Raw genomic sequence first — 20070 nt, forward strand, 5'->3', positions numbered from 1 at the left:
GATCCCTTGAATTTTGAGGGTAGGAAGCCCTGCCTCCCCGAGCCAACCGCAGGTGCCAGGCTCCACAAGAGCGGCTGGCGTCTGCACGCTTATTTAGTGCAATGCTGCAGAGCTGAATTAAGGAGGAGGGGGAAAAATATAATAACGCCTGCTAGAAAGGATCCCTTGGTAGTGATGGCACAGGTCTGTGAGCCCCCACGGCTTGGCAGACCTCTGGGGAGGTGGCCCAGGGCAGATGTGGTGGCCCTCGGTCAGGTGAGGGGATGCTGTCTTGATCAGAAAGCGATGAAAAACCCCAAGAAATGGGCTGTTCAGACGAATTTCCGAAGGGTCTGTTCTTACAGCGTACGGAGACCAGCACAGTAGGTGGAGAGGATCCCCGGTTGCTCTTCTTGCGGCTATTCAGAGTTCACCAGTTGTCCTCCCTCCCTGTTTCCCAAAGCAGAAGGCACCCCTTAGCCTCCAGCAGCACCTACCTAACACGATTTTCCAGCCTGTCACCAGACACCTGAGCGCAAGGAGAGGGACAGACATTTAAAGCAAGTCTGATCCGGTTAGAGGTCACCTGCGGGCTCTGCTCCCCAAGCTCCAGCAGGCAGCAGGTGAAGGGGTGCTCCGAACCCGAAGGGAAATCCTACTGCAAAGCTCCCCTAGTCAGGAGCACTTCTCTCTGCATCCTCAGTGCCTGACGCCAGCTGGGCGGAGGCAAAACAAGGGCTTCAAAAAAATCTCGCTCCAGCCCCACGGAGCAAAGCCAGATTAAGTCAGTGAAGCGCATCCAGGGGAAGGGGTGTCTGACAGCAACTCCCAGCCATGCCGAGAGACCCTCAAGGAAATAGAAAAGAAAACCAGCATTAACTCAACTGGCAGACCAGCAAGCTACCTTCCAGTTCTCTTGATCCCTCCGTTGTGGATGCCATGTTAAAAAATAAACAAAAAATCCATTCATTGCTATTTTCCTGTTTAGAGCCATCCCCTGCAAGCAGTCTGCTCGCAACGGGGGACGACCATCCGCTGCCGAAAACCTGCTGTGTGCCTTGCCGAGCCCTGCTTCCCTCCTCCCTTATTTTCTTCCTTTTCCTCCAGGCTCTGGTTCAGCTTCCCGCTCCGAATTAAATGCCTGAAGCAGCCAGGTACGCTCCACGGAGCACGAGCCCCACAGCCCACGGTCACCCGGGCGGCCGCCAGCCCCCGCCGGCTGCTGGTGACTCTCCCAGGGACCGTCACCCCCCCTGCCCGCGGTTCCTTGGGGGGCTTTTAATTTGTTTGAACCGTCTCCGCTCTCTGCCTCCCCGCTCCGGGCGCTGACATTCATCCCAGCAAAACAGAGCGAAGGGGCGCAAACCTGCGCACAAAGCAGGGGGGCTGGCGATGCACCGGGGGGGGGACCCCACGGCCAGGGGGGACCCTGCCAGCCCCTCCGCTGGGCAGGTACGCAGCCCCCCAGCACCTCCTCCCTCCCATTCACACATCGGGAGAAGAGCTCAGGCTCGCTTCCCTCTCACAGCCAGGGAAGATAAAGCTGTCTACCCGCTGTTCTACACAGCCACCCCCCTTCGTCTCCCACCTTCTCCCTCCGATGGGCTCCACCGCTGCCAGGGAGGGCTCCAGGGCGCTTCCTAAAATCGATTCGTTTGCGGAGGGAGGGCTGAGGCAGAGCATCCGCTCGCTGGCTCTTTCAGGCGCAGCGTGAGCCGGTAACAGTGTCACCCCTCTTATCTCTCATCGGCTCCCCGTTACCAGTCGCAGTGAAAGGCAACACGTCAAAGGAGGTCAGAGGAGCCGGAGGAGAGCGGAGGGGGCTGTGGGGAGGCAGCAGCCGAGGGGGAGACCAGACAAGCAGGAGACAGAAGGGGACAACTCCCGTTTCCCTGCTGGAAAGGAGGAACGCAGCTGGGTTAAGGCGCACACATGCCTTCGGAGGAGGACAGCAGCGGTTACCTGGCAGAGATGACGGTATCTGCTCCTGAGCTCTGCAAAGGCAACAGGAGAGGGGCCGGGCAGCGGGAGTGGGGAGTTAATGTGAATCCCTCTCTTCTCCCCTTCCTCCGCACCACCTGAGGGGAGGGCAGAGGAGCAGCAACGCTGCCCCAGGGATCCTCCTTTGGCATTTGCAAAGCAGCATTGTTAGGGGACAAAAGGGCAGTTTGGAAGACTGTAGAAAACGCAGGAGGAGGATCAGACAGACGGATGGGCACACTCCAAGGAGCAGGCCAGCCTTCCCCAGGACCCCGGCTGCATCGGGGACACTCCTACGGCCAGCAACGCTCCACATTTCTGCAATCCCCTCCTGGGCAGGTAGGTAGGAGCCACAGCTCTTCACAGGAGAGTCAGGCCTCCTGCCAGGCTGCAAAGCTTCCTTGTGAGCCTGGCAGTGCTGGCACTTGGAAAACAAGCAGGAGGAACCTGTGCCTTCTTGAGACCCCTTGTCTGGGTAGCTGGGGGCAGTGGGATTCAGGGTACCAATGCCTGAAAGCCAAGACAACTCCATAAACGCCTCCATCTGTGACCAAAAAGTGATACTGAAGAGGGGATTGCTGCCCCACAGCCCCCCAGGGCATCCAGGCCCCTGGACCAGGCTCACCCCAGACCCATCTGGCTGGAAGCACAACCAGCGCTGGGGCAGAAGCAGCACAAGCTCCCACATCTCTCCTTTGCATTTCAGTCTCTGCTTTTCCTCTGGTGACTTGGGGCAAGGGAAAGGCTGTCTCCTTTCCTGCAAGGCAAAGGAACAGCCCTCAGGCCCTTCCTTGCTCGAGGAATGACATGGTCAGCCCTTCAAGATAGGGCTGTCACACAAGCATCTCCCAGAGGAGCTCTGCGCCTTTTATTAAGCGGCAGAGGCAATCTGCTGAGATATTGCTGAAATATCTCTAATTTCACATTAACAAGCTGCTGTGCTGGGGTTTGCAGCCATGTACTCAGTGATGCGAAAGTCAGCTTCCCACTTTCACTTATAAAGTGTTTCATTCTACTATTAAGTGAAACAGTAGTTTAATTTGCAGGAGACATAAACTGATTTTTAAGAGGAGCTGTGGAGGAGACAGTTAAAGCAGAAATCAAAATCCACACGGCGCTGGGACTTTCTGCGTTGGGGTAAAGCAGAGCGCTGCCACACACTTGGCCACCCCTGTGCAACCATCACCGTGACATTTGTATAAGCATCTCACACCGTTTGTCTGCAGACATTTTGGGGGGAAAACCCCAAGTCATAAACACAACCATGTGGGTGTCTGGGTCCATCTCACACATTCCTGTATGGCCCAAGCAAGCATATGTAGAGACCAGCACTTCCCATTTCAAAACTCCCCAAACACAGTGACGCCATCACAGACTTGGGAACCGGCTCCAGTCCCAGGTTCCAAACAACCGCGACACTTTTTCAGGCAGGAGTCCTAACAGCTACCTCGCAGCCATCTCAAACACCACAAGTCCTAGGGCTGCCCAAGCGCAGTGAACTGGAAAGCACCTCTGCCAGGTCCCCTGCCCAGCCGGCACGGCGAGACAAGCTGGACGGCACTGGAGGGTCACCCACCCTTGCACCATCCCCAGGAGACTCCTCGCAGCCCCTGGTCACTGCGCTCCTGAGCCCTGGGTGTGCAAACCCTATCTTGTTGCATCTTTGTAGCTTCCCCAGGCAGCTTTTATTCTGATTACGCTTCTCAAGCGTGGCTAGGCAGAGGCGGGGCGGGAGGAAGAGGGTGTTCTTCAGAGCTGACAGCTTCTGTCTGCTCCTATAGTGCCCCCAGAAGACTCCAGTACCGTTTGTCCAGGGCTTCAGTTTCACTCCCTCACGCCAAGAGGGCTCAACACGAGTTAAACACACCCGCTCTCCCAGCCCCTGTGTCCCTCAGAGCCACTCGTGAGCTGATGCAGAGCCCATCCTGCTGCTCCTCCAGCATCGCTTTCAGCAGCTCCTCCCTCCCCCAGGACCGCTGATGCTCACAAGTACCTCGCCTCCCACTGCCTGCGGGAGATGGGCAAGACAGAGTTAAGCCATACTGGAAGTAGCCGCCCCACTTCTACAAAAATGGCAAAACCTCGGTGTTTTAAGGCTCCCTTTCCATGTGACCCTTTCCCAGTCTGGCTGATACCTGGAGAGCAGCAACTGCTGCCTCTTCTGAGATCCTCCAGCAATGCGGAGGACGGAGTCCAGCAGGATGCGTAAGTGGAGTCCCAGAGAGCAGGTTCAAAATTAAAGCAGTGACAACAGCATAACAGTCTAGAAAAGCAGAAAGCCTGGCCAAAGGAGGAGCCAAAGCCTGAGCAGCTGATCAGGGAGGGAGCCGGGAGCAGGAGGCACTTCTGCCCGCTCATCCTGAGGTGTCCCGTGGCCAAAGGGCAAGCTTTCCCAGAGCATTGCTCAGGGGCAAAACAAGGACTGTGTGGGTCCTGGCACCCCAGTTCCCATCCGTTGTGGTCAGAGTTCCTCTCCCCCAGAAGGAAAAAGATCTGAGATCCCAACAACTGAGTGAGGAGCAGCTTCCCAATCCCCCAGGGAAGAGCTATGCCTTCAGGTCAGGTTGGAGAGGATTTCTCATGAGCCTCTTTCAGTGCCAGCTGAGGAGGAACTGAGAAGTTTGGCCTGGCTTCTCCAAGTTACCTGGGAAGACAGCTGAAAGCACCATGAGGACTTCAAAGATTTCTCTGGGCAGGAATTTTCCTAACTGCTGAAAACTGGCCACTGAGGTCAGGCATCAGCTCCCTGCCAAGCATCATGTGAATGAAGTAAGCCAATAATGAAGAATTTTGATAATCACCATTTCTTGGAGGGCAAGGTAAGTTCTGAGCACTAACACTTGGAGTTTGGGAACTAAAATTCTTCCACCCTGTTTCTAAATACGCCCAGTGACTGAGCCCTCATTTTCCACAGCCAGCTAATGCAGCATACCAGAGTGCCATCAACTGTTGCAGGACAGTTATAAAAAGAAAAGGGGAATACGTTATTTCACAGGATGAACAAAACCAATTATCACCATGTGCACACAAAGAAACACATTAAATGCAAGTAGGAAGTGAACTAAGAAACAGATACGCAAGAGACTACCAGCAACTTTTCCATGTCCCCAAAAGGCCAAAAAAAGCACACGCACACCTCTGTTAAAACAACACACTGCAAAGTTACACAAGAGCTCCAAGGTTCCGAGTCATTTAGGTTTTTATGAGGTTAAAATAATTCTGCATCCTAGTTGTAGCTGGAGCAGAAGACTGTTATCAGTGCGACATGGTGCATCATGCAAAACAAAAAATATAAAACCCCACCCATGCCTCAAATCCAGCCCAAAGCAGCCACTGCAGCACCCAAGGTTGGCCACAGGCAGGACATTTCCCCCACTCCTGCCTGCTCCCTCCATCCCCTCCAGAAGCACTCCGGGAGCTCAGCCCTGCTCCCAGCCCCGCTGGAGCACCCCACACCTCCAGCCGTCGAGCCACGGGGGACACTCAAAGATGCAGCAACAGAGCTGCTATACTTACCGAAAAACAAACTTCAGCCTGGAGTCACCTCCCAGGAAGCTTGCCAAGCATCACTACAAGCATTCTGGGGAGGCCACGCGGTGCTGAGCGCAGACCCCTCCTGGGAGCAGCCACGGCAGCAGCGCTGAGCACACCCGCGTGCTATGGACCCTCCTCAGGTGCCGGCAGCATTTGACAAAAGCGCGTTGTGACAGCTCAGGTGGCCAGCGCCCAGACGTGTGGCACCGCACACCCTTCCTCGTGCTGCACACCCACTGTACAGCCCTTGCACTTGGCTTCTCGGGTGCTGGTGAAGCCTCAAACCTACCACAGCCAAAGACCAGGGTGCAGCAGGGCAGGGTGCGGGTCTGCCTCCACGCAGGACAGTGCGTGAGCCCCCCGCTCCTCTGCCTGCAGGGACCCCAGCCAGGGCATGCCGTGAGTCCCTGCTCAGCCCCCCCCCGAGCTCGGCCTCCTGGAGTGTCCTCACAGCCGATCCGTGTGCATCCACAGCAGCGCCAACAGGCCTCGGGGAAAGGAGGGCGCAGAACAGCATCAAACAGAAGGCACACACGCACACCTCTGCTAAAACCAGTTCCAGGTCAGAGAACTTTTCAAGACCACTAATAGCTGCAAATACAAGACTTTTTTTTTTTTTTTGCTTTTGCACCACGAGTCAAGCAAACGACACGTCCGTGCTATGTGCAAACACAAGGCCACAGCGGCACCACAAACTGCAGGTCCATGCTGTTGCCCACAGCCCTGGAGAAACACGGCCTGAGACGTCTGGAGGCCAGCTCCTCGAAACGGTGCAGCCCTGGGACTGACGCACGCTCACTGGCAGAGCTGTGAAGCCCTATGGAAGCGCCACATTTTAATACAGCTGTAATAAAAAGCAGAGGATATGAGAGGATCTATAATTTCAGTCTAACTAGGCACTTTGCTTTAATTGTCAGATATATTGCATTACATACAAATTTCAGTGCTGATACCTAGCATAAACCAGTTGCATCAATTTACTAATTTGCCTGGCGTATCGCTGCATTAGAACTCATTTAGCACAATTACTCTAATTCCAGCAGCAAATCCAGATGTGCCATTCTTGGCAACAGCATTGAATTACAGAGGGAGAGACTTCAAAGGCACATTCTTTTTGTAATTTGGGCCGCTCTCCTGTGCACAAACACAGAGAAGGGCAGGCATTGGGCACATTACAGAGATGCACCGTAGCATCCGACATCTAAATGTGGCCCTTGGGTGGTGGGAGCCTGGCTGGTGGTACCCTGCTTCCAGCCTGCCAAAATCATAGAACGGTTTGGGTTGGAAGGGACCTCAAAGATCATCTAGTTCCAACCCCTGCCATGGGCAGGGACACCCTCCACTAGACCACGTTGCCCAATCCCTCCCTTTGCTCTGACAAAGCAGGGACCTCAGCACCCAACTCCTCGCCCCACAAGGTGAAGCGCACGGGAGCCAAAGCACTCTGGTGCAAGTGAGTATTTACTTGAGTTTGGCTCAACGTTTGCATTCACGGAGAAGCAGCAGGGAAGCAGAGGTGTAACCACCACCGAGAGCCAGCTGGTTCGGCAGCACGGAGATAACCGCAGCCCCCACCTGCAGAGATGCCAGCACTGATCCAGCCACTCGCCTGCAACGGCTCATCAGCATCTGTCCCTTTTCAGAGCAGCATGGGATGCGCATGCTCCTGAAATCCAGTTCCCTTTTTAACCCCCCAGATTGATGGGCAATGCCAAGTTATTTCATCCCACTTAAAAAGGTTCTCCCCACACACAACACCGTGCAGTTAAATCAGGGTACACACAGGGACAATTACCTCCCAAAGGAGGAACATCCCTGGTGCCTGCTCCTTGATGGCAGCACAATAACCTGGCTCAGGCTTGCAGGGGAAAGATAACGGCAGGAAAAAGCAGACAGCAGCACAGCCAGCTGAAGGAGTCACATTTTATGCACTTGCTAATGGGGGGGGAAGAGATAAAATTAGTTGGTCTCTCCCAAAAAACTGTTTGTTGAGTTCAAAAGGACTGAAGAAAGTCTCAAACATCAACAGTGATGCGATGGGAGGAAGGGCAGCAAAAGGAGAAGCAAAAGCAGAATAATTTGACGACATTTGGAGCTGGCAGGGCTATCTCAGGGACAAGGGGTGCCGCCTCTGCCATGCTCGTACGTGGGCACCCAAAACTCACCAATTCTTCCACACAAAACCCCCGGAACTCTGCCCAAGTGGGGCAAATAGGGCACATGCCATCCCCACATCCTCCACCAGCCTGGGAACAGACAGCTCGGCACTCACCCGTTGTTCTTTTTCCCCTAAAAGCCAGCCCTGGCGAAACTCTAAACAAAAATTGGAAAACTCATTAACACAATCAAGAATTTCATAAAATGGAAAGGAGAATAATTCTTGCAATTACAGCCCAGCAAACTTCATCGGTCTTTAGAAAAAATCATAATCGATATGGAATGAGCAGTCTCCAGGCTGGGAGAGTCACAGGACTACAATCGATACGGCTGCCTGCTTCCATAAACAGCTCCTTGTGCCTATGTGGATCTCCGATGAGGCGCAGCCCCCTCCTACGCCCGGCTCCCCACAGGCAGTCTCTCTCCCCAGCGTCAGACCCACGGGTGTCGTTACGAGGGTTTCCTTAGCTAGCACACAGCCCCTGAGGCACCCCATCTCCTTCCCCCTTCCCAAAAGGGGCCTGCACTCGAGCGGCCTGGTTGGCGAAAGAGAAAGCCCAGAAGAGGCAGAAAAGGGAGGGACAGGTCGTGCCCGACTGCCAACCTGTGGTGCAAAGACATCCTGGCCGTGGGGTTTTCACTCTCCCCACTCCTCCTGATGCCGTACACATCACGGTGACTGCTCACCACGCCTCTGCTGCTTCCTTCACCCCGGCCGCTCTGCTTACGGCTTCCTAAAACGTCCGTGAGTGATGGATACCGCCCGAGCCGAAGCTGGGCTGCGGAGTGACCCTTCAGCGGGCTCACCAGGGCAAGGAGGTAGCACGCAGCAGCCGCCAGCTGAGAGGGAGCTGGCGAAAATGCCATTAACCACCAGGCGAGGGAGGTCACCTTCACACGCACCAGAACGAGCAGGATGAGCCTCCGACCCGCTCCCTTCAAGCGCTCTGCGTGGCCTGCTTTGAAGTGAATTACGGATAAATGCAACAGCCCCCCTGGGAAATTACTCATCCGTGACCTCGCGCTTCCCCCCGACCTGCACGATGTCCTCCCGCTGATGCCAGCGACACAGCAGCACAGTCCTGAGCAGCTCCCCTTCCCGGGGCTTCGGGACCCAAACCGGCCCGCACCTTTGCGAACCGGCGGCAGTCCCAGCCCGGCGCCCAGAGGTCTGCGCGGCAGGGAGGCTGTCCAGCCCTAGCCCCGGTGCTGCCCAGGAGGAGACGGCGCTCAGAGCCCACGGGAATTCGCATCCTCCCCGCTCCCCAAAAAAGCACTGCACCCCTCGGGGGAGCGTGGGGCCACCCGGGGCCAGGCACTTGTCCCGGAGCGACACAGTCACCCTCAGCAGCTGCAGCCCAAGGGTCCAACAACAGACACCCACACGCACCAGGCAAGGCCATTGCTATTTCCAACCTTTTTCTTCTCTCCTCTCACCCAGTAATTATCCCATTTTTGCATCAAAACAGAGCCTATTAAAATCTCAGCTTCTTTCCCAAACAATAGATTAATGTAATCCTCTTACGACAGAGCTGGCCGTGCCTGTTGCAGTCAATGATTGCAAACTTCCAAGCCTGCAGTCAAATTTTAACTTTTCACGTCAAAACTCTGAACAGCACAATCATCAGATAGACAGGGATGTTGGATTTACTCAGCATAAGGCTTTCCGTTTAAATTAACTGAAAGATTTCCCCCAGGTTATAGCAATTTAATTAAAACAAAGTAAAAACAAACCTCTAAAACTTCCAAAATGCTAGTTGTAAAATTAAAACCTCTAGGACTGCCAAACAGAGTACAGAATCCAAATAATACCCAAGGGAAAACAAACACTTTGACTTATTTCAGTAAAATAAAAAGACTGACAAACCAGATCACATCGTATCCTTCATAATATAAGCAAAAATATTTAAAGCCCCCGTCAGGCAGAACAAAGACAATTACACAGATGGTCAACACCACCAAAATGAGAAGTTGCATATTGATGCTCCTCACCTGAGATGATCCACACGGCCATACACCGCCAAGTCACCGCTTGCCCTGCTCGGATCCTCGCCGTGTATTTAGTTGCGAAAGACCTCTACTCAAAGAGCTGCTTGAGGGACAGACATCAGCTCTTCAAGCCCTGGGGCCCCCGTGACACCTGCAGTCCTGGCAGAGCAGGGGAGCTGGTGGGATTAGCCGTGGGCTCGTGCGGCAGCCACATGCCAGGCTCCCGGGAAGTCCCCCGCCTTCCAGCACGAGCCGCCGCGCTGCGGGTCAGTCTGCGTAAGCCCCGAGACACCGCACTGCGTCCAGACCTCTCTTCCACACACACGTTATGCTCGCGCTGCCTACACACGGTCCAAACGCAACACTCCAACCTCGTATGGTGTGACCAAGGTTTCTACTCCTGGGGAAAAACAGGGAAGAGAGGGAGGGAGACCTGCCGGCATCCTGTACCCTCTGCCCACGTCAGCTCTTCCCAGCTGATACCCTGTCCCTGCCTTTACCTTCCTGCTGCCCTCAAAGGATGCTGCCGTGCTCCTGGCAGAGGGAAAGGAAACCCTGGGCAGGTTTCTGGGTAAGTCGATGGGGACAGGCAGCGGGACAGGCATCTGTGTCGCACCGTGGGGTTTGCCGTCCCACTCACTCACCCGGGAACAGCAATGGTAACCTTTGGAACAGAAAACTCAAACCACCACCAGCAGAAACGTGCCACACAGCCCCAGGATGAGTCAGCTGAGCTGGTCTGAACCAAAAAACAACCCAGTCCACCCACACTGCCTCGGCACTCAGTAATGGAGTGAGCTGAGTCATCCCAGGGCCACGTAACTGCTGGACCTGACGCGAGGGCAGCAGCGGGAGGTGGCTCAGTCCAGGGGCGTGGGGGCCCGGACCTTTCCCCAGCACCCACCAGATGATGCAGGACGTGAAGCTGTGCCCCGACGAGCTGTGGGGGAGCAACGCGCCAGCCCTTGCAAAGCGTCCTAGGATCCTGCCAGAGCCTGGACCCACGAGGAAAGGCAGCATAACTACGGCACGTCCAAGACAACTGGATAACGAAGCACGTTAAAAAAACCCAAACATTTAAGTGCTAATTGGCCACAGGGTTGAGCCAAGGGTGTTGCTGCCAGTCAGGGTCAAGGATCTCCTGGATTTCTACTATAATTCAACACCCTCCCCTAAAAAGGGTGTAAAGCAACACCCTTTACCAGCACCTCACTGGGGTCTGTCAAGCTGTGCTTCAACAGAGGGGTAGCACAGGGGGAACCCAGAGAGCAGGGCACGTTGCCTGCGGCATGGAGGAAGGAGGCCCAGTGCTGCAGCCACACTTCACAGGGGCAAAGCCCCCAACCCTCCAACCCCATGACGTCAGCGTGGTAAAAGTAACTCACAGCACGTGCTCCGCTGGGAAACAACCAATAGCCAGGCAACGCACCTCTCACTTAAAGGATAAAGCAATTTGGAAATTGAAACTCCTTCACCAGTTGCCAGCCACCATGGGAGAGGAGACAGTGGAGCACAAGGCACTGAGCTCAACGGTTCTTCTCGTCAAATATCTAAAAACCAGCATCATAAGGGTGTCCGACAGAACAGGCCACTTTGTACATCTCCTGCGCGTACTAATGCTGCGCATCAACCTACACGTGCACAGGTCGTCTTAAGCTAAAACACAAAGCAGCCCAACCCTTAACACCCAAAGAGGGCACAAGAGCTTGAAATACACCACGGAGAGGTTTGTTCATCACATTTCTGTGAGCCTTATCTCAGCCACGATGCGCAGCTCTGCACGAGCAGAGGCACCACCAGCACCGTCACACCTCTGCCATGTTTCTCAGCGCACGGGGCAGGACACGGCAGCACATTACCTGCGGGGTTGAGCAGCTTCTCCTTCCCATGCAGCAACCGGCAGCGGCCAGGAAGCCTCTGCCAGCACCTCCGGCAGGTCTGCGAGCTGCGTCACGGCCTCCCAAACACTGACGAGCCCCAAGTGGTGTGTCTGCTTCACCCTGGGCAGGACCGCAGGATCTCTCATCGCCCGATGCTTGCGAAAGCAATAGGTGGGAGTCACAGGGAGCATCACGACAGCACAACAGCAAACCCGAGCTCCCTGCTTCATTCTGAGGTCCAAGTCCCCCGACCTCAGACATCGCAGAACTGCGGATGAACTAACTGGGGCAAAGACCAGTCCCTCGGCCACGGGGAATTGCCTCGGACGTCATCGCCGCCACGCTGCCGGAGGCAGGCAGAGCTCAGTGGTGCAGCTCAGCATTGTGCAATCCCCAAATGATTAAAATCAGGATATCACCCCTCCCACAGGCCTGGAGGCAAAACTCGAGGTGCTGCTTTCCCTCCCAGGAGGGGCTCAAGGAGATCTCTTGGGCTACTTCTGTGCTGCGTAGTTGGCCCAGGCCCCAGCAGCTCCCCTCACAAAAGGCTGCTCCCCGTCTGCGTGACAGGTTGCCCCTGCTCCGGAGGCACAGGAGAGGTTTCCCCAGCATTACGCCTCATCAGGAAAAGAAGAAAACAAGAAAAAGAAGGAAAAGAGGAAGATTGCATCTTACTCCATGCTGTCCCTGTGCTAAATGCCTCTGCTTGGGTCCCCAGCTCGCTGGCAGCAGCTCTCTGCACTCTGGACCAACCCTTTGGTCACACCATGGTCACATCCACTGTCAGATCCTCAAACCCACCTCAGCCCCTGCTTCCAATGGCAAGAGCAAGCGCCTCCGTGAGCCCCCAACCTGCTATCCACAAGCATGGCAGCTGGTGCCTGAGGCATGCAGGGAAAACCCCTCACTCAAAACCCCCAAAAGAAATTCTGGAAAACACAGTCACAACCCCACCGAAACCAGGAGCCTTCATCATTCTCTTCAGAGTCTTCCTAAAGCACCCGGAGTCTGAACGCGACAGCCCTTTGCCAACACAGACAAAGCAAGAACTGAACCTGGGCAGGCACAGTTGAAAAGCAAGAGTTGATGGGTCTCCCTAGCACAGCACGGCCCCACACGGCTCATCTCCACTGGTCCCACCCACAGCTCTGCCCTCGGCCCGGGTCCAGGCAGCATCCCCACAGGACGCCCAGCGCAGCAGTTTCGGGACGCTCAGCAAACCTCTGGGGTTTCTTTGCATTAGCTGCTGCAGAGCACGGAGGGAGGTCGCACCGCGTGGGCAACCAGCGCCCACGATGGCCACAGCCACCCCGTGCTGCTCTGCAGCATTCAAGCCGCAAGAAGCAATCTGGTACTTTTTCACTCTAACATCCCCCGGCTCTGCCCAAGCTGGGTGGTGTTCCCAACTCAGATGTGTCTTTCCAGCCATTCATTTTCCAAATAAAGCCAAGTTTTTCCTCCGCCTGCAGTGAAACACGTGCTCTTCTCTGCTACGGGGGCCGCGCAGGACCAGGCACTGCAGTGGTACACGGCAAGCCGTGCCCTGGGCCTCCTTGCTGGCTTCGCCGCGAGATCTGGCGACAAACAGGGCTGACCTCTCCAGCCCCACCAGTGGCCAAGAGTGGGTTTTTTTGCTTGGTGCTTGCAGCCTATGAGGTGACAGAGCAGGAATGCCGCTGAGCGAGGCCACCCTCCTGGTGCCCACTGCAGCAGGAGTGATGCCCCAGGGAAGGGTCCTCTCGCCCCGCAGGAGGGACAGTCACCAAGTCAGCGCAACCCACATCCTCCCCAGTGCGCTGCAAACAGCTTGGCATCTCTCCTGCCACCCCCAGGGACGCAGAGCAGGCACTCCACATGTGCTTTTGGGAAGAAAGAAAAACTAAAGAGATCAGGTAACATCCTTACATCCAGGAAAACACATTTTAAAAGGTCCCTCTGCACCTAGCGCGTGGAGCAGGAAAAATTTAAAACGAGCAGCGAAGGTGGGAAGTATCACAGACATCAAATAGGCCACGTTTTCAGTGCACACATCTGCTGGCAGGCCAACGTTGGCCACGATACATGGAGATGTGAGCTGCGATCAGAGAAGCCAGACCCGTGAAAGCCTCATGGATGGATGCACTTGTAACAGCACAAGCAGCCCCACAGGGCTCAGGAATAAGATTAACCGATAATGGGGCAGCTCTGGCAATTTGAGCAGCTTTCACATTGCAGTCACTTCATCAGCCCAGAGGGCTGGAGTGTCGATGTCTGTACCCAGCACCATGGGTGGGGCTGATCTACAATGGGTACCACTGCTTGTGAGATTTGGTCATGGCCCGAATGTCTCCGAATCACCTGGAGAAGTGGGCAGAGAGTTCAGCCCTAGAGCAGGATGAGGGACAGGGCTCTTCTGGCCCCAGACTACGTCCTGGCATCCCAGGAGCCCAGCCACACAAGCACCCAGGGATGCTGAGAACTAAGACCTTTTCAAGACACCACAATGCAAATAAAGGTAGATAACATGAAAATAAAAAAGTTAAAAATAAATAAAACAAAGATGCAAATCATCATCTTCTTCAACAGACAGGCCTCATGCAGAACTACAGCTACAGGAGCAAAGCTCTACAAGTTAACATACCTTCTTCCAGCCTCCCAAGTCTGGAGATGTCCCAGCCACCCTCAACCCCCCCTTCTCAGGTAACCTGCATCCCGTGGCTGAACTCTGCCTACTCTCTGCAGATGTGTCTTTGTTATCTGCCTACTATTTGCAGAGGAACAGAAGGGGAGATTATACCACATTAAGGTACACCCCAGGCACTCCCTTCAAGTCTTTGATTTACTCTTTTACAGGTCACTGTCTCTGTAAATGTATATCAAAGGCAATTGCCAGCACAGTCAACAGCTGCACTGGTGGTTGAGCATGAAAAATGAACGAGGCTCTCCTTCCACATTACTCCCGCCTCGCAGAGAGGGCTGCGAGGACAGAAAGCAGGGGAGGGGAAAGAAGAAAAGGTCAGAGAAAGCAAAGGGATGCAGCAGAAGGCAACGTAAGAGCCAGTTCAGCAGAAGCAGGATGGCGCAGCGTGAGCTGGACCAGCGCAGCTCCCTCCCTCCCTCGCCCCAGCGCGGCTGGGCTCTGCCCAGGGAGCAGTGCAGGCAGCATCAGGCTCAGCAACACACCAGCTGATTTTCAAAAGGCCTTTTTATAAAAAAAGCTATCCAAAATGACAGTCAGCAACCCTGAAACTCTTAAGAAAGTGGAGCAAGCAGGGATTTTTGAGGATGGGAAGAAAAGAAATCAAAGGCAGAAGTGACCTGCCAGAACAGGGATGCTCGCAGCAGTCCTGTGACGCCACATTTCCGTTCCTACGCGGTTTATTTCACGCTGCACGAGCCCCAGCTGATGTCACCCAAGTACGCGCAGCACAGAGAGGAACCTGCCTTCCCTGGCACACAATGGATGTGGCATTACAGTGAAGTACACAGAGAAAGCAGAGGAGCAACGCAGCCCTTTGCCACCCCAGCTCGCCTCCAAAGGCTCTGACCGCGCCAGCTCCAGCTACTCCAAAGGGTAAAGCCTCCGGGGTAGCACGAGGGCTGTGTAAGAGATCAATGGTAAATGCACGGAGTCTGAGCGTGCTCCCTTAGCAGCTTGGTGGATTAAAGATTTAATGCAATGTGTCCCTCTGGAAGAAATTACACGGGCTATTAAGAAAGATGCGCCTCTCATCTGATGAAATCTAGCAATCATTGCAGCAATACGTGCAAACTAAATAGGCTCTGTAGAGCAAAGGGAAAGCTGCAGTTGCTCTCGTGAGCCCTTTCTGGATAGAGAAACCAATGGGTAAAGCAGCAGCTCTATTAGCAGTAAAGCAAATGTGCAGACCCAGCCGTACCGTGCCTGCAGAGGGCAAGACAGTCCCTGCTTCCAAGGGAAGAAGTAAGCCAACACTCAGCAGCGATCGCTCACCGCTTCCCACAGGCACCCAGGAGCTCGCTGGGCTGCTGGAAGGGGGCAAACAGCCCCGGGCCAGGAGCAGGAGACCAACACCTCACAGGGACTTGCTTTCCGGAAAAGAGCGAAGGACATGCCAACCCCACCCGGGGTGGCAGCACCTTGGCACTTTGAGAATCCAGATTATTAGCTAGTGTTTCTCCTGATACACAAACAGGAATTATCCCCGGCTTCCTCACCCAGGGCCATGAGACCGGAGGAGCACAGGCTGTCAGAGCAGCAGGAACACCACGTGCTAAAGCATCTTATTACTTTGGGGGGATAACCAGGGTTTAATACAGCATTATTCAGGGTGTAGCAAGTGCCTCTTTCTAAGCTGCAGCATTGTGCTGCAGACAGCAGCGCTGGCCGTATTAAATTCTGCTCTGACAGTCCCTCCAAGTGTTCAGCAGCTTCACGACCATGGAGCCTGACCAGTAAAACATCAGACTTGACCAAAGGAAACAGATGCAGGGAAAGAGCTCGCACAGCAGAGCTCAGATTGGTATCCGCAGAGCCCTTCTGTATAGCAAAACCATCCGTGCAGCAAGGTGCACCTGGAGATAATATTCCCAGGGAACCTGAGCTGAGACCCCTGAACTCATTCAGCGCGGACCACAGATGCACAGAGAGTTCCCAGGTCCTGAGCGTAACCCACAGCATCAGCCACAGAAGGGCAGCCGCCTGCATGCCTGGCACTGCTGCACGGCTCTCTGGACTCACAGCTGCCCATTCCCACTCCTTTCCAAGGCAACCCATAGTTTTGGATGCTACGCAGCCTCCACACCGCAGAGATCCAGGTGCCTTCACAAATCTGCAGGGCAGGCAACCAGCACGTCTCCACGGAGCTCTCCCGTCCTACCCCGGCAAGCACGGACACACATGGGGTAACACCCCGCTGCAGTGAACCTCTTCGCTGGGGTTTGCTTCCCACATACTGCATGTACTTCGAAGAAGCTGCTTGAAGCAATTTGCCCCAATACCTTCACTGCCATGGTGCTTTGCTCCCTGGAAAGGTTGTTCAAGAGCATCAGCCTGGCCCTGGGAACTTCCCGTGCAGCCAGGCGCCTCTCTGCGGTGTCAGTCCCCGTGGTCTGCTACCGGGCTGGGCTCAATTCCATGAACACAGCCTGGCACAGGCATTATGAGGTACACGCAATCGTGCATTAAATCAAAAGAGTTTCCCTGACAGTCCTGCATGCTGCCCTACGACAGAGGTGTTGCACCAGCAGGGCCCTGCTTCATGGACCGTCCTTCACTCATTTCCCCCCACTGCCCCACTCCACATCTCCCCAGCTTCCCATTGCAGGGTAAAGCTGAGCCCCTCGTACTCTCTCAACCCTTCCTCACCCCCTTTAAACCTCTCATGGCTCAGGAGCCTGTGTCGAAACTCCCGCAGGACCCAGATGAAGGTAGACTTACAGGAGGAAATAAAAACTAAAATTCATAGTTGCTCTGATCAAAGCAAGGATGCCCACAGATTTCCAAACTCCATTGGCAAGAAAAGTTGGAAAACAGAGATGCCTGTGACTGCCTGAGGAGGCAACTCAGTTTGAAACGCCAACTCTCACAGTTTGTGCAGGAGACACGGACAGACCGCGTGGCACTGCGCTTGAGCTGGAGTGGGGTGACACCACTTGCTTACCAACATCCCCTGGTTTCTCCGCCCGGCACCTGCAGAGCTCACAGGGGGGTGCTGCGGGCAGAGCACTCCTCATCTCCCGTGCTTTTCTGCTACAGGGCACCAGCCGTGGCTCCAGTAGAGAAACACCCTCTCCAACGCCACGGTGCCTGCCCCACTGTGCGGCGTTCTGCCCCCGCGCCCCGCGAAAACGGCCAATTTTGGGAGCGAGCTTCAGCAGCCGGGTCACTGCAGGCTGGCAAGCTTCTGCTCTGCCCACGGTATTTATTAGCTAAACATGTCAGCTTGAGCACTGGCGCTTTTTGGCAGCTCCCTTCAGTCTAGGAGTGAGTGCACAGACAGATCCCACGGCTCAGCTGGTGAGCAGCTATTTGCAGGTTATTAATGAAATCATTTACTGTTTACTGCAATAATTCTGCCAAAACACAAGCAAAAAGCATTACAGTCACTACCAGCAACCCGCCAGTTCGCAACAGGTCAGGGAAACAAAAAAAAGAGTTTCAGGTACTGCCTTCTGAAAAGCGGGTTTACAGACCTCCGACGGTGACCCAGGCTCCTCCTGGTACGAAGGTGCCGAGGACAAACGCTGCCTCCTGCCAAAACCCCTTCCGCAGAGGAGCACACAGCGGCAAGATGACTCTGCGTACGCGCTCTCCTGAGGAACACGCGGTCGCTCCAGGTGCTTATGGCAGAGCTGCACTTTATGGCAAAGGCTGCAGTTGCTCCCCCATCTTCCTCCTGCAGCGAAGGGCAAAGCACCCGAGTAAACCCGCAGCGATGCAGCTTGGGTCCAAAACACAGACTGCGCTGTCTGACATACTCGCGCTGCTGCTGACAGCCTCTTAACCACGCTTCCTCCCAAAAGAAGCGTAGGGAAAGCAGAGGAGCACGTGAAGGAAAGACACTGCCAACCTGCCCTTACTTTGCTGTTAAACAGGGAATCCGCTTTCAAGAGCCTGCGGAGATCAAGGGAATATATCCCTTTATACGCTCTCCAGGGCACGTAGGTATTTGCAACCTGAAAAATAGTTGCTGTCACTGCACATCTGAGGACTCATCCTGAGCACAGCAGCGTGGCTGTAAAGGAGTAAGCACTACCCAAACTGCAACTTGTTACACGCTCCCTCCAAAGCGGCCCCGGACAGGCCAGCAAGTGGGACGCAGCTGCAGGGAGGGCCAGCAGCGTCCCACCCGCAGGGACAGAGGCCGAGGGTCCCCCAAGCCCCGGCACTATCGCCAGATCTCTGCAGATCTGCTGCTGACAGCCCTTCTTTGGGGGACTCCGGAGACCCCCGAAGCCAAGCCCCTCTGCGCAGTCCCTGGCTGAGGTGGAGGTGCCCACCCCAAGCGGCAAGGCTGAACGATAGTGTGGCCGACACGGGGCCTTGGGGACAGTCACAAGGACTTCCAGGGGCAAAGCACAAGCTGAAAACATGTCACTGAAGACCACAAGGCCAGAATTTGGTTTCCTGCTTAAACAGAGTGAGAGGACCACAGCAACACAAGCAATACAACACGCTGTGCTCCCCGCCAGGCACCTGCACAGGGGGTGTGCCCCCCAGGGTGAGCACTGTGGCAGGGGTCCCTGGGGAAGGGCCAGCACCGTCCTCCAGTCGGGCACCCTGGGCCAGCAGCGCCCGGCTTGCCTGCAGTCAGGAGCTGACGTGACCCTCCCTCCCCACACCCACTGAATAATTAATACTCCAGAAATTAGTCAAGTCTTTAAACTAAGCCAACTCAGCAAATGGAGCGAGGAGTTTCTAGGTCACAACTACAAGGAGAGCTGGGGAAGGAAAGAAAAAAGAGCCTTAGGGGCTGCGTCTCCTGTTCATTTCCAAGGGATCAGCACCCTGCTCTGCCTCGCCCAGCACCTCAGAAGCCAGAGCGCGGATAAGAATCACACCTTGTCATCCTGACGAGGGCTGACACCACAGCTGCCTTCTGACATCGCCAAAGAGCAAATCTTTGTGCAAAGCATCTCTCTCCATCTCACATCGTTCATTTTCCAAAGCAGAGAAGAAAGCACCTTACAACAGTTATATTTGTTATGTCCCTCCCGCTTCAATGCCTTTGATGTCTTAACCGCCGTCTTCTGCAGAGGGGTTTCCCCCCCACACTTCCCAAAGCTGTAACCCAGGGATGAAGCGTGCAGGAAAAGCCTCAGGAGCGCCACATTTCACAGCACCAGCAAGCAAGAGCAGCACTCCATGATGGCGTACCATCTATTGCTGTGCCCGACAGCGCAAGGGGCAGGCAGGTTTCCAGTTGCGGTGCCCTGCCAAGAGACGGCAGCAGCTACCGCAAGGCGCTGGGTGACAGTCGCTGCCTTTGGGAGAAGCTGTATCTGATGCTCGAAAAGCACTGCATCTGTCCCCCCCAGGAGACAACCCTTGTAAAAGTAATTGTTTAAGAAGATGGATCTTCCCTGAGATAGATATAGGTATTTGGCCACCCAAAGAGATCTGGGACTGTGGGAAGAGGCACCCACAGAGCTGGGGTGCAAGGAGGGTACCAGGCGTCAGGACAGGGTGGGAGGGTTGAGCAGCACAGGTGAGGGGGGTACCGGCAGCGCACCCTGCTCCTGGGGGTGCCGGGGTGGTGCGATGCTGGGCGAGCAGCAGTGCCGCACTGCCCTCACCCTGAGGTGCCCACCCCACACACCACAGGGACCCAATCCACGGTCCCACAGGGACCCCCCCCCGCAGCAGCCCCAGTCTCCTGCTCTTCCCTGCCGTGCTGCCCTCCTCTCCTCCCACTCGCATCTGCAAAGGAGGGGGACCATGTGGGGAATCAGACGGGGCAGCGCTTGCAGTTTCCCACCTCTTGGTGAAAGACTTCAGCTAGAAGTTCCAGTGCAGGAGCATGGAAGAGGGGGCAGAGGACTCCAGGGACACCTGCCAGACCACCCAGCCATCCCCAGGCAGCTGGGATGA

At 55.2% G+C, this 20070-nt stretch overlaps 1 protein-coding gene across 10 annotated transcripts in view; it reads right to left on the reverse strand.

The window, feature by feature from the left end:
* The window catches only part of LOC129213424 (ankyrin repeat and fibronectin type-III domain-containing protein 1-like), a 249906-nt gene that overhangs the window by 196100 nt on the left and 33736 nt on the right, over window positions 1-20070 (reverse strand). For 2 of the 10 annotated variants that reach the window (XM_054843417.1, XM_054843412.1), the window contains exon 1: window positions 11499-11728. The exons of 5 other annotated variants lie outside the window; for them this stretch is intronic. In XM_054843417.1, the coding sequence (XP_054699392.1) occupies window positions 11499-11710 (212 nt within the window). In that variant the 5' untranslated portion in view covers window positions 11711-11728. Of the gene's footprint in view, window positions 1-1567; window positions 1671-11498; window positions 11730-20070 lie in introns of those variants that run through there. 3 more of the 10 variants (XM_054843414.1, XM_054843422.1, XM_054843416.1) reach the window with 3 other exon arrangements.

The sequence above is a fragment of the Grus americana genome, chromosome 15 (assembly GCF_028858705.1).
Source record: "Grus americana isolate bGruAme1 chromosome 15, bGruAme1.mat, whole genome shotgun sequence".
NCBI lineage: Eukaryota > Metazoa > Chordata > Aves > Gruiformes > Gruidae > Grus > Grus americana.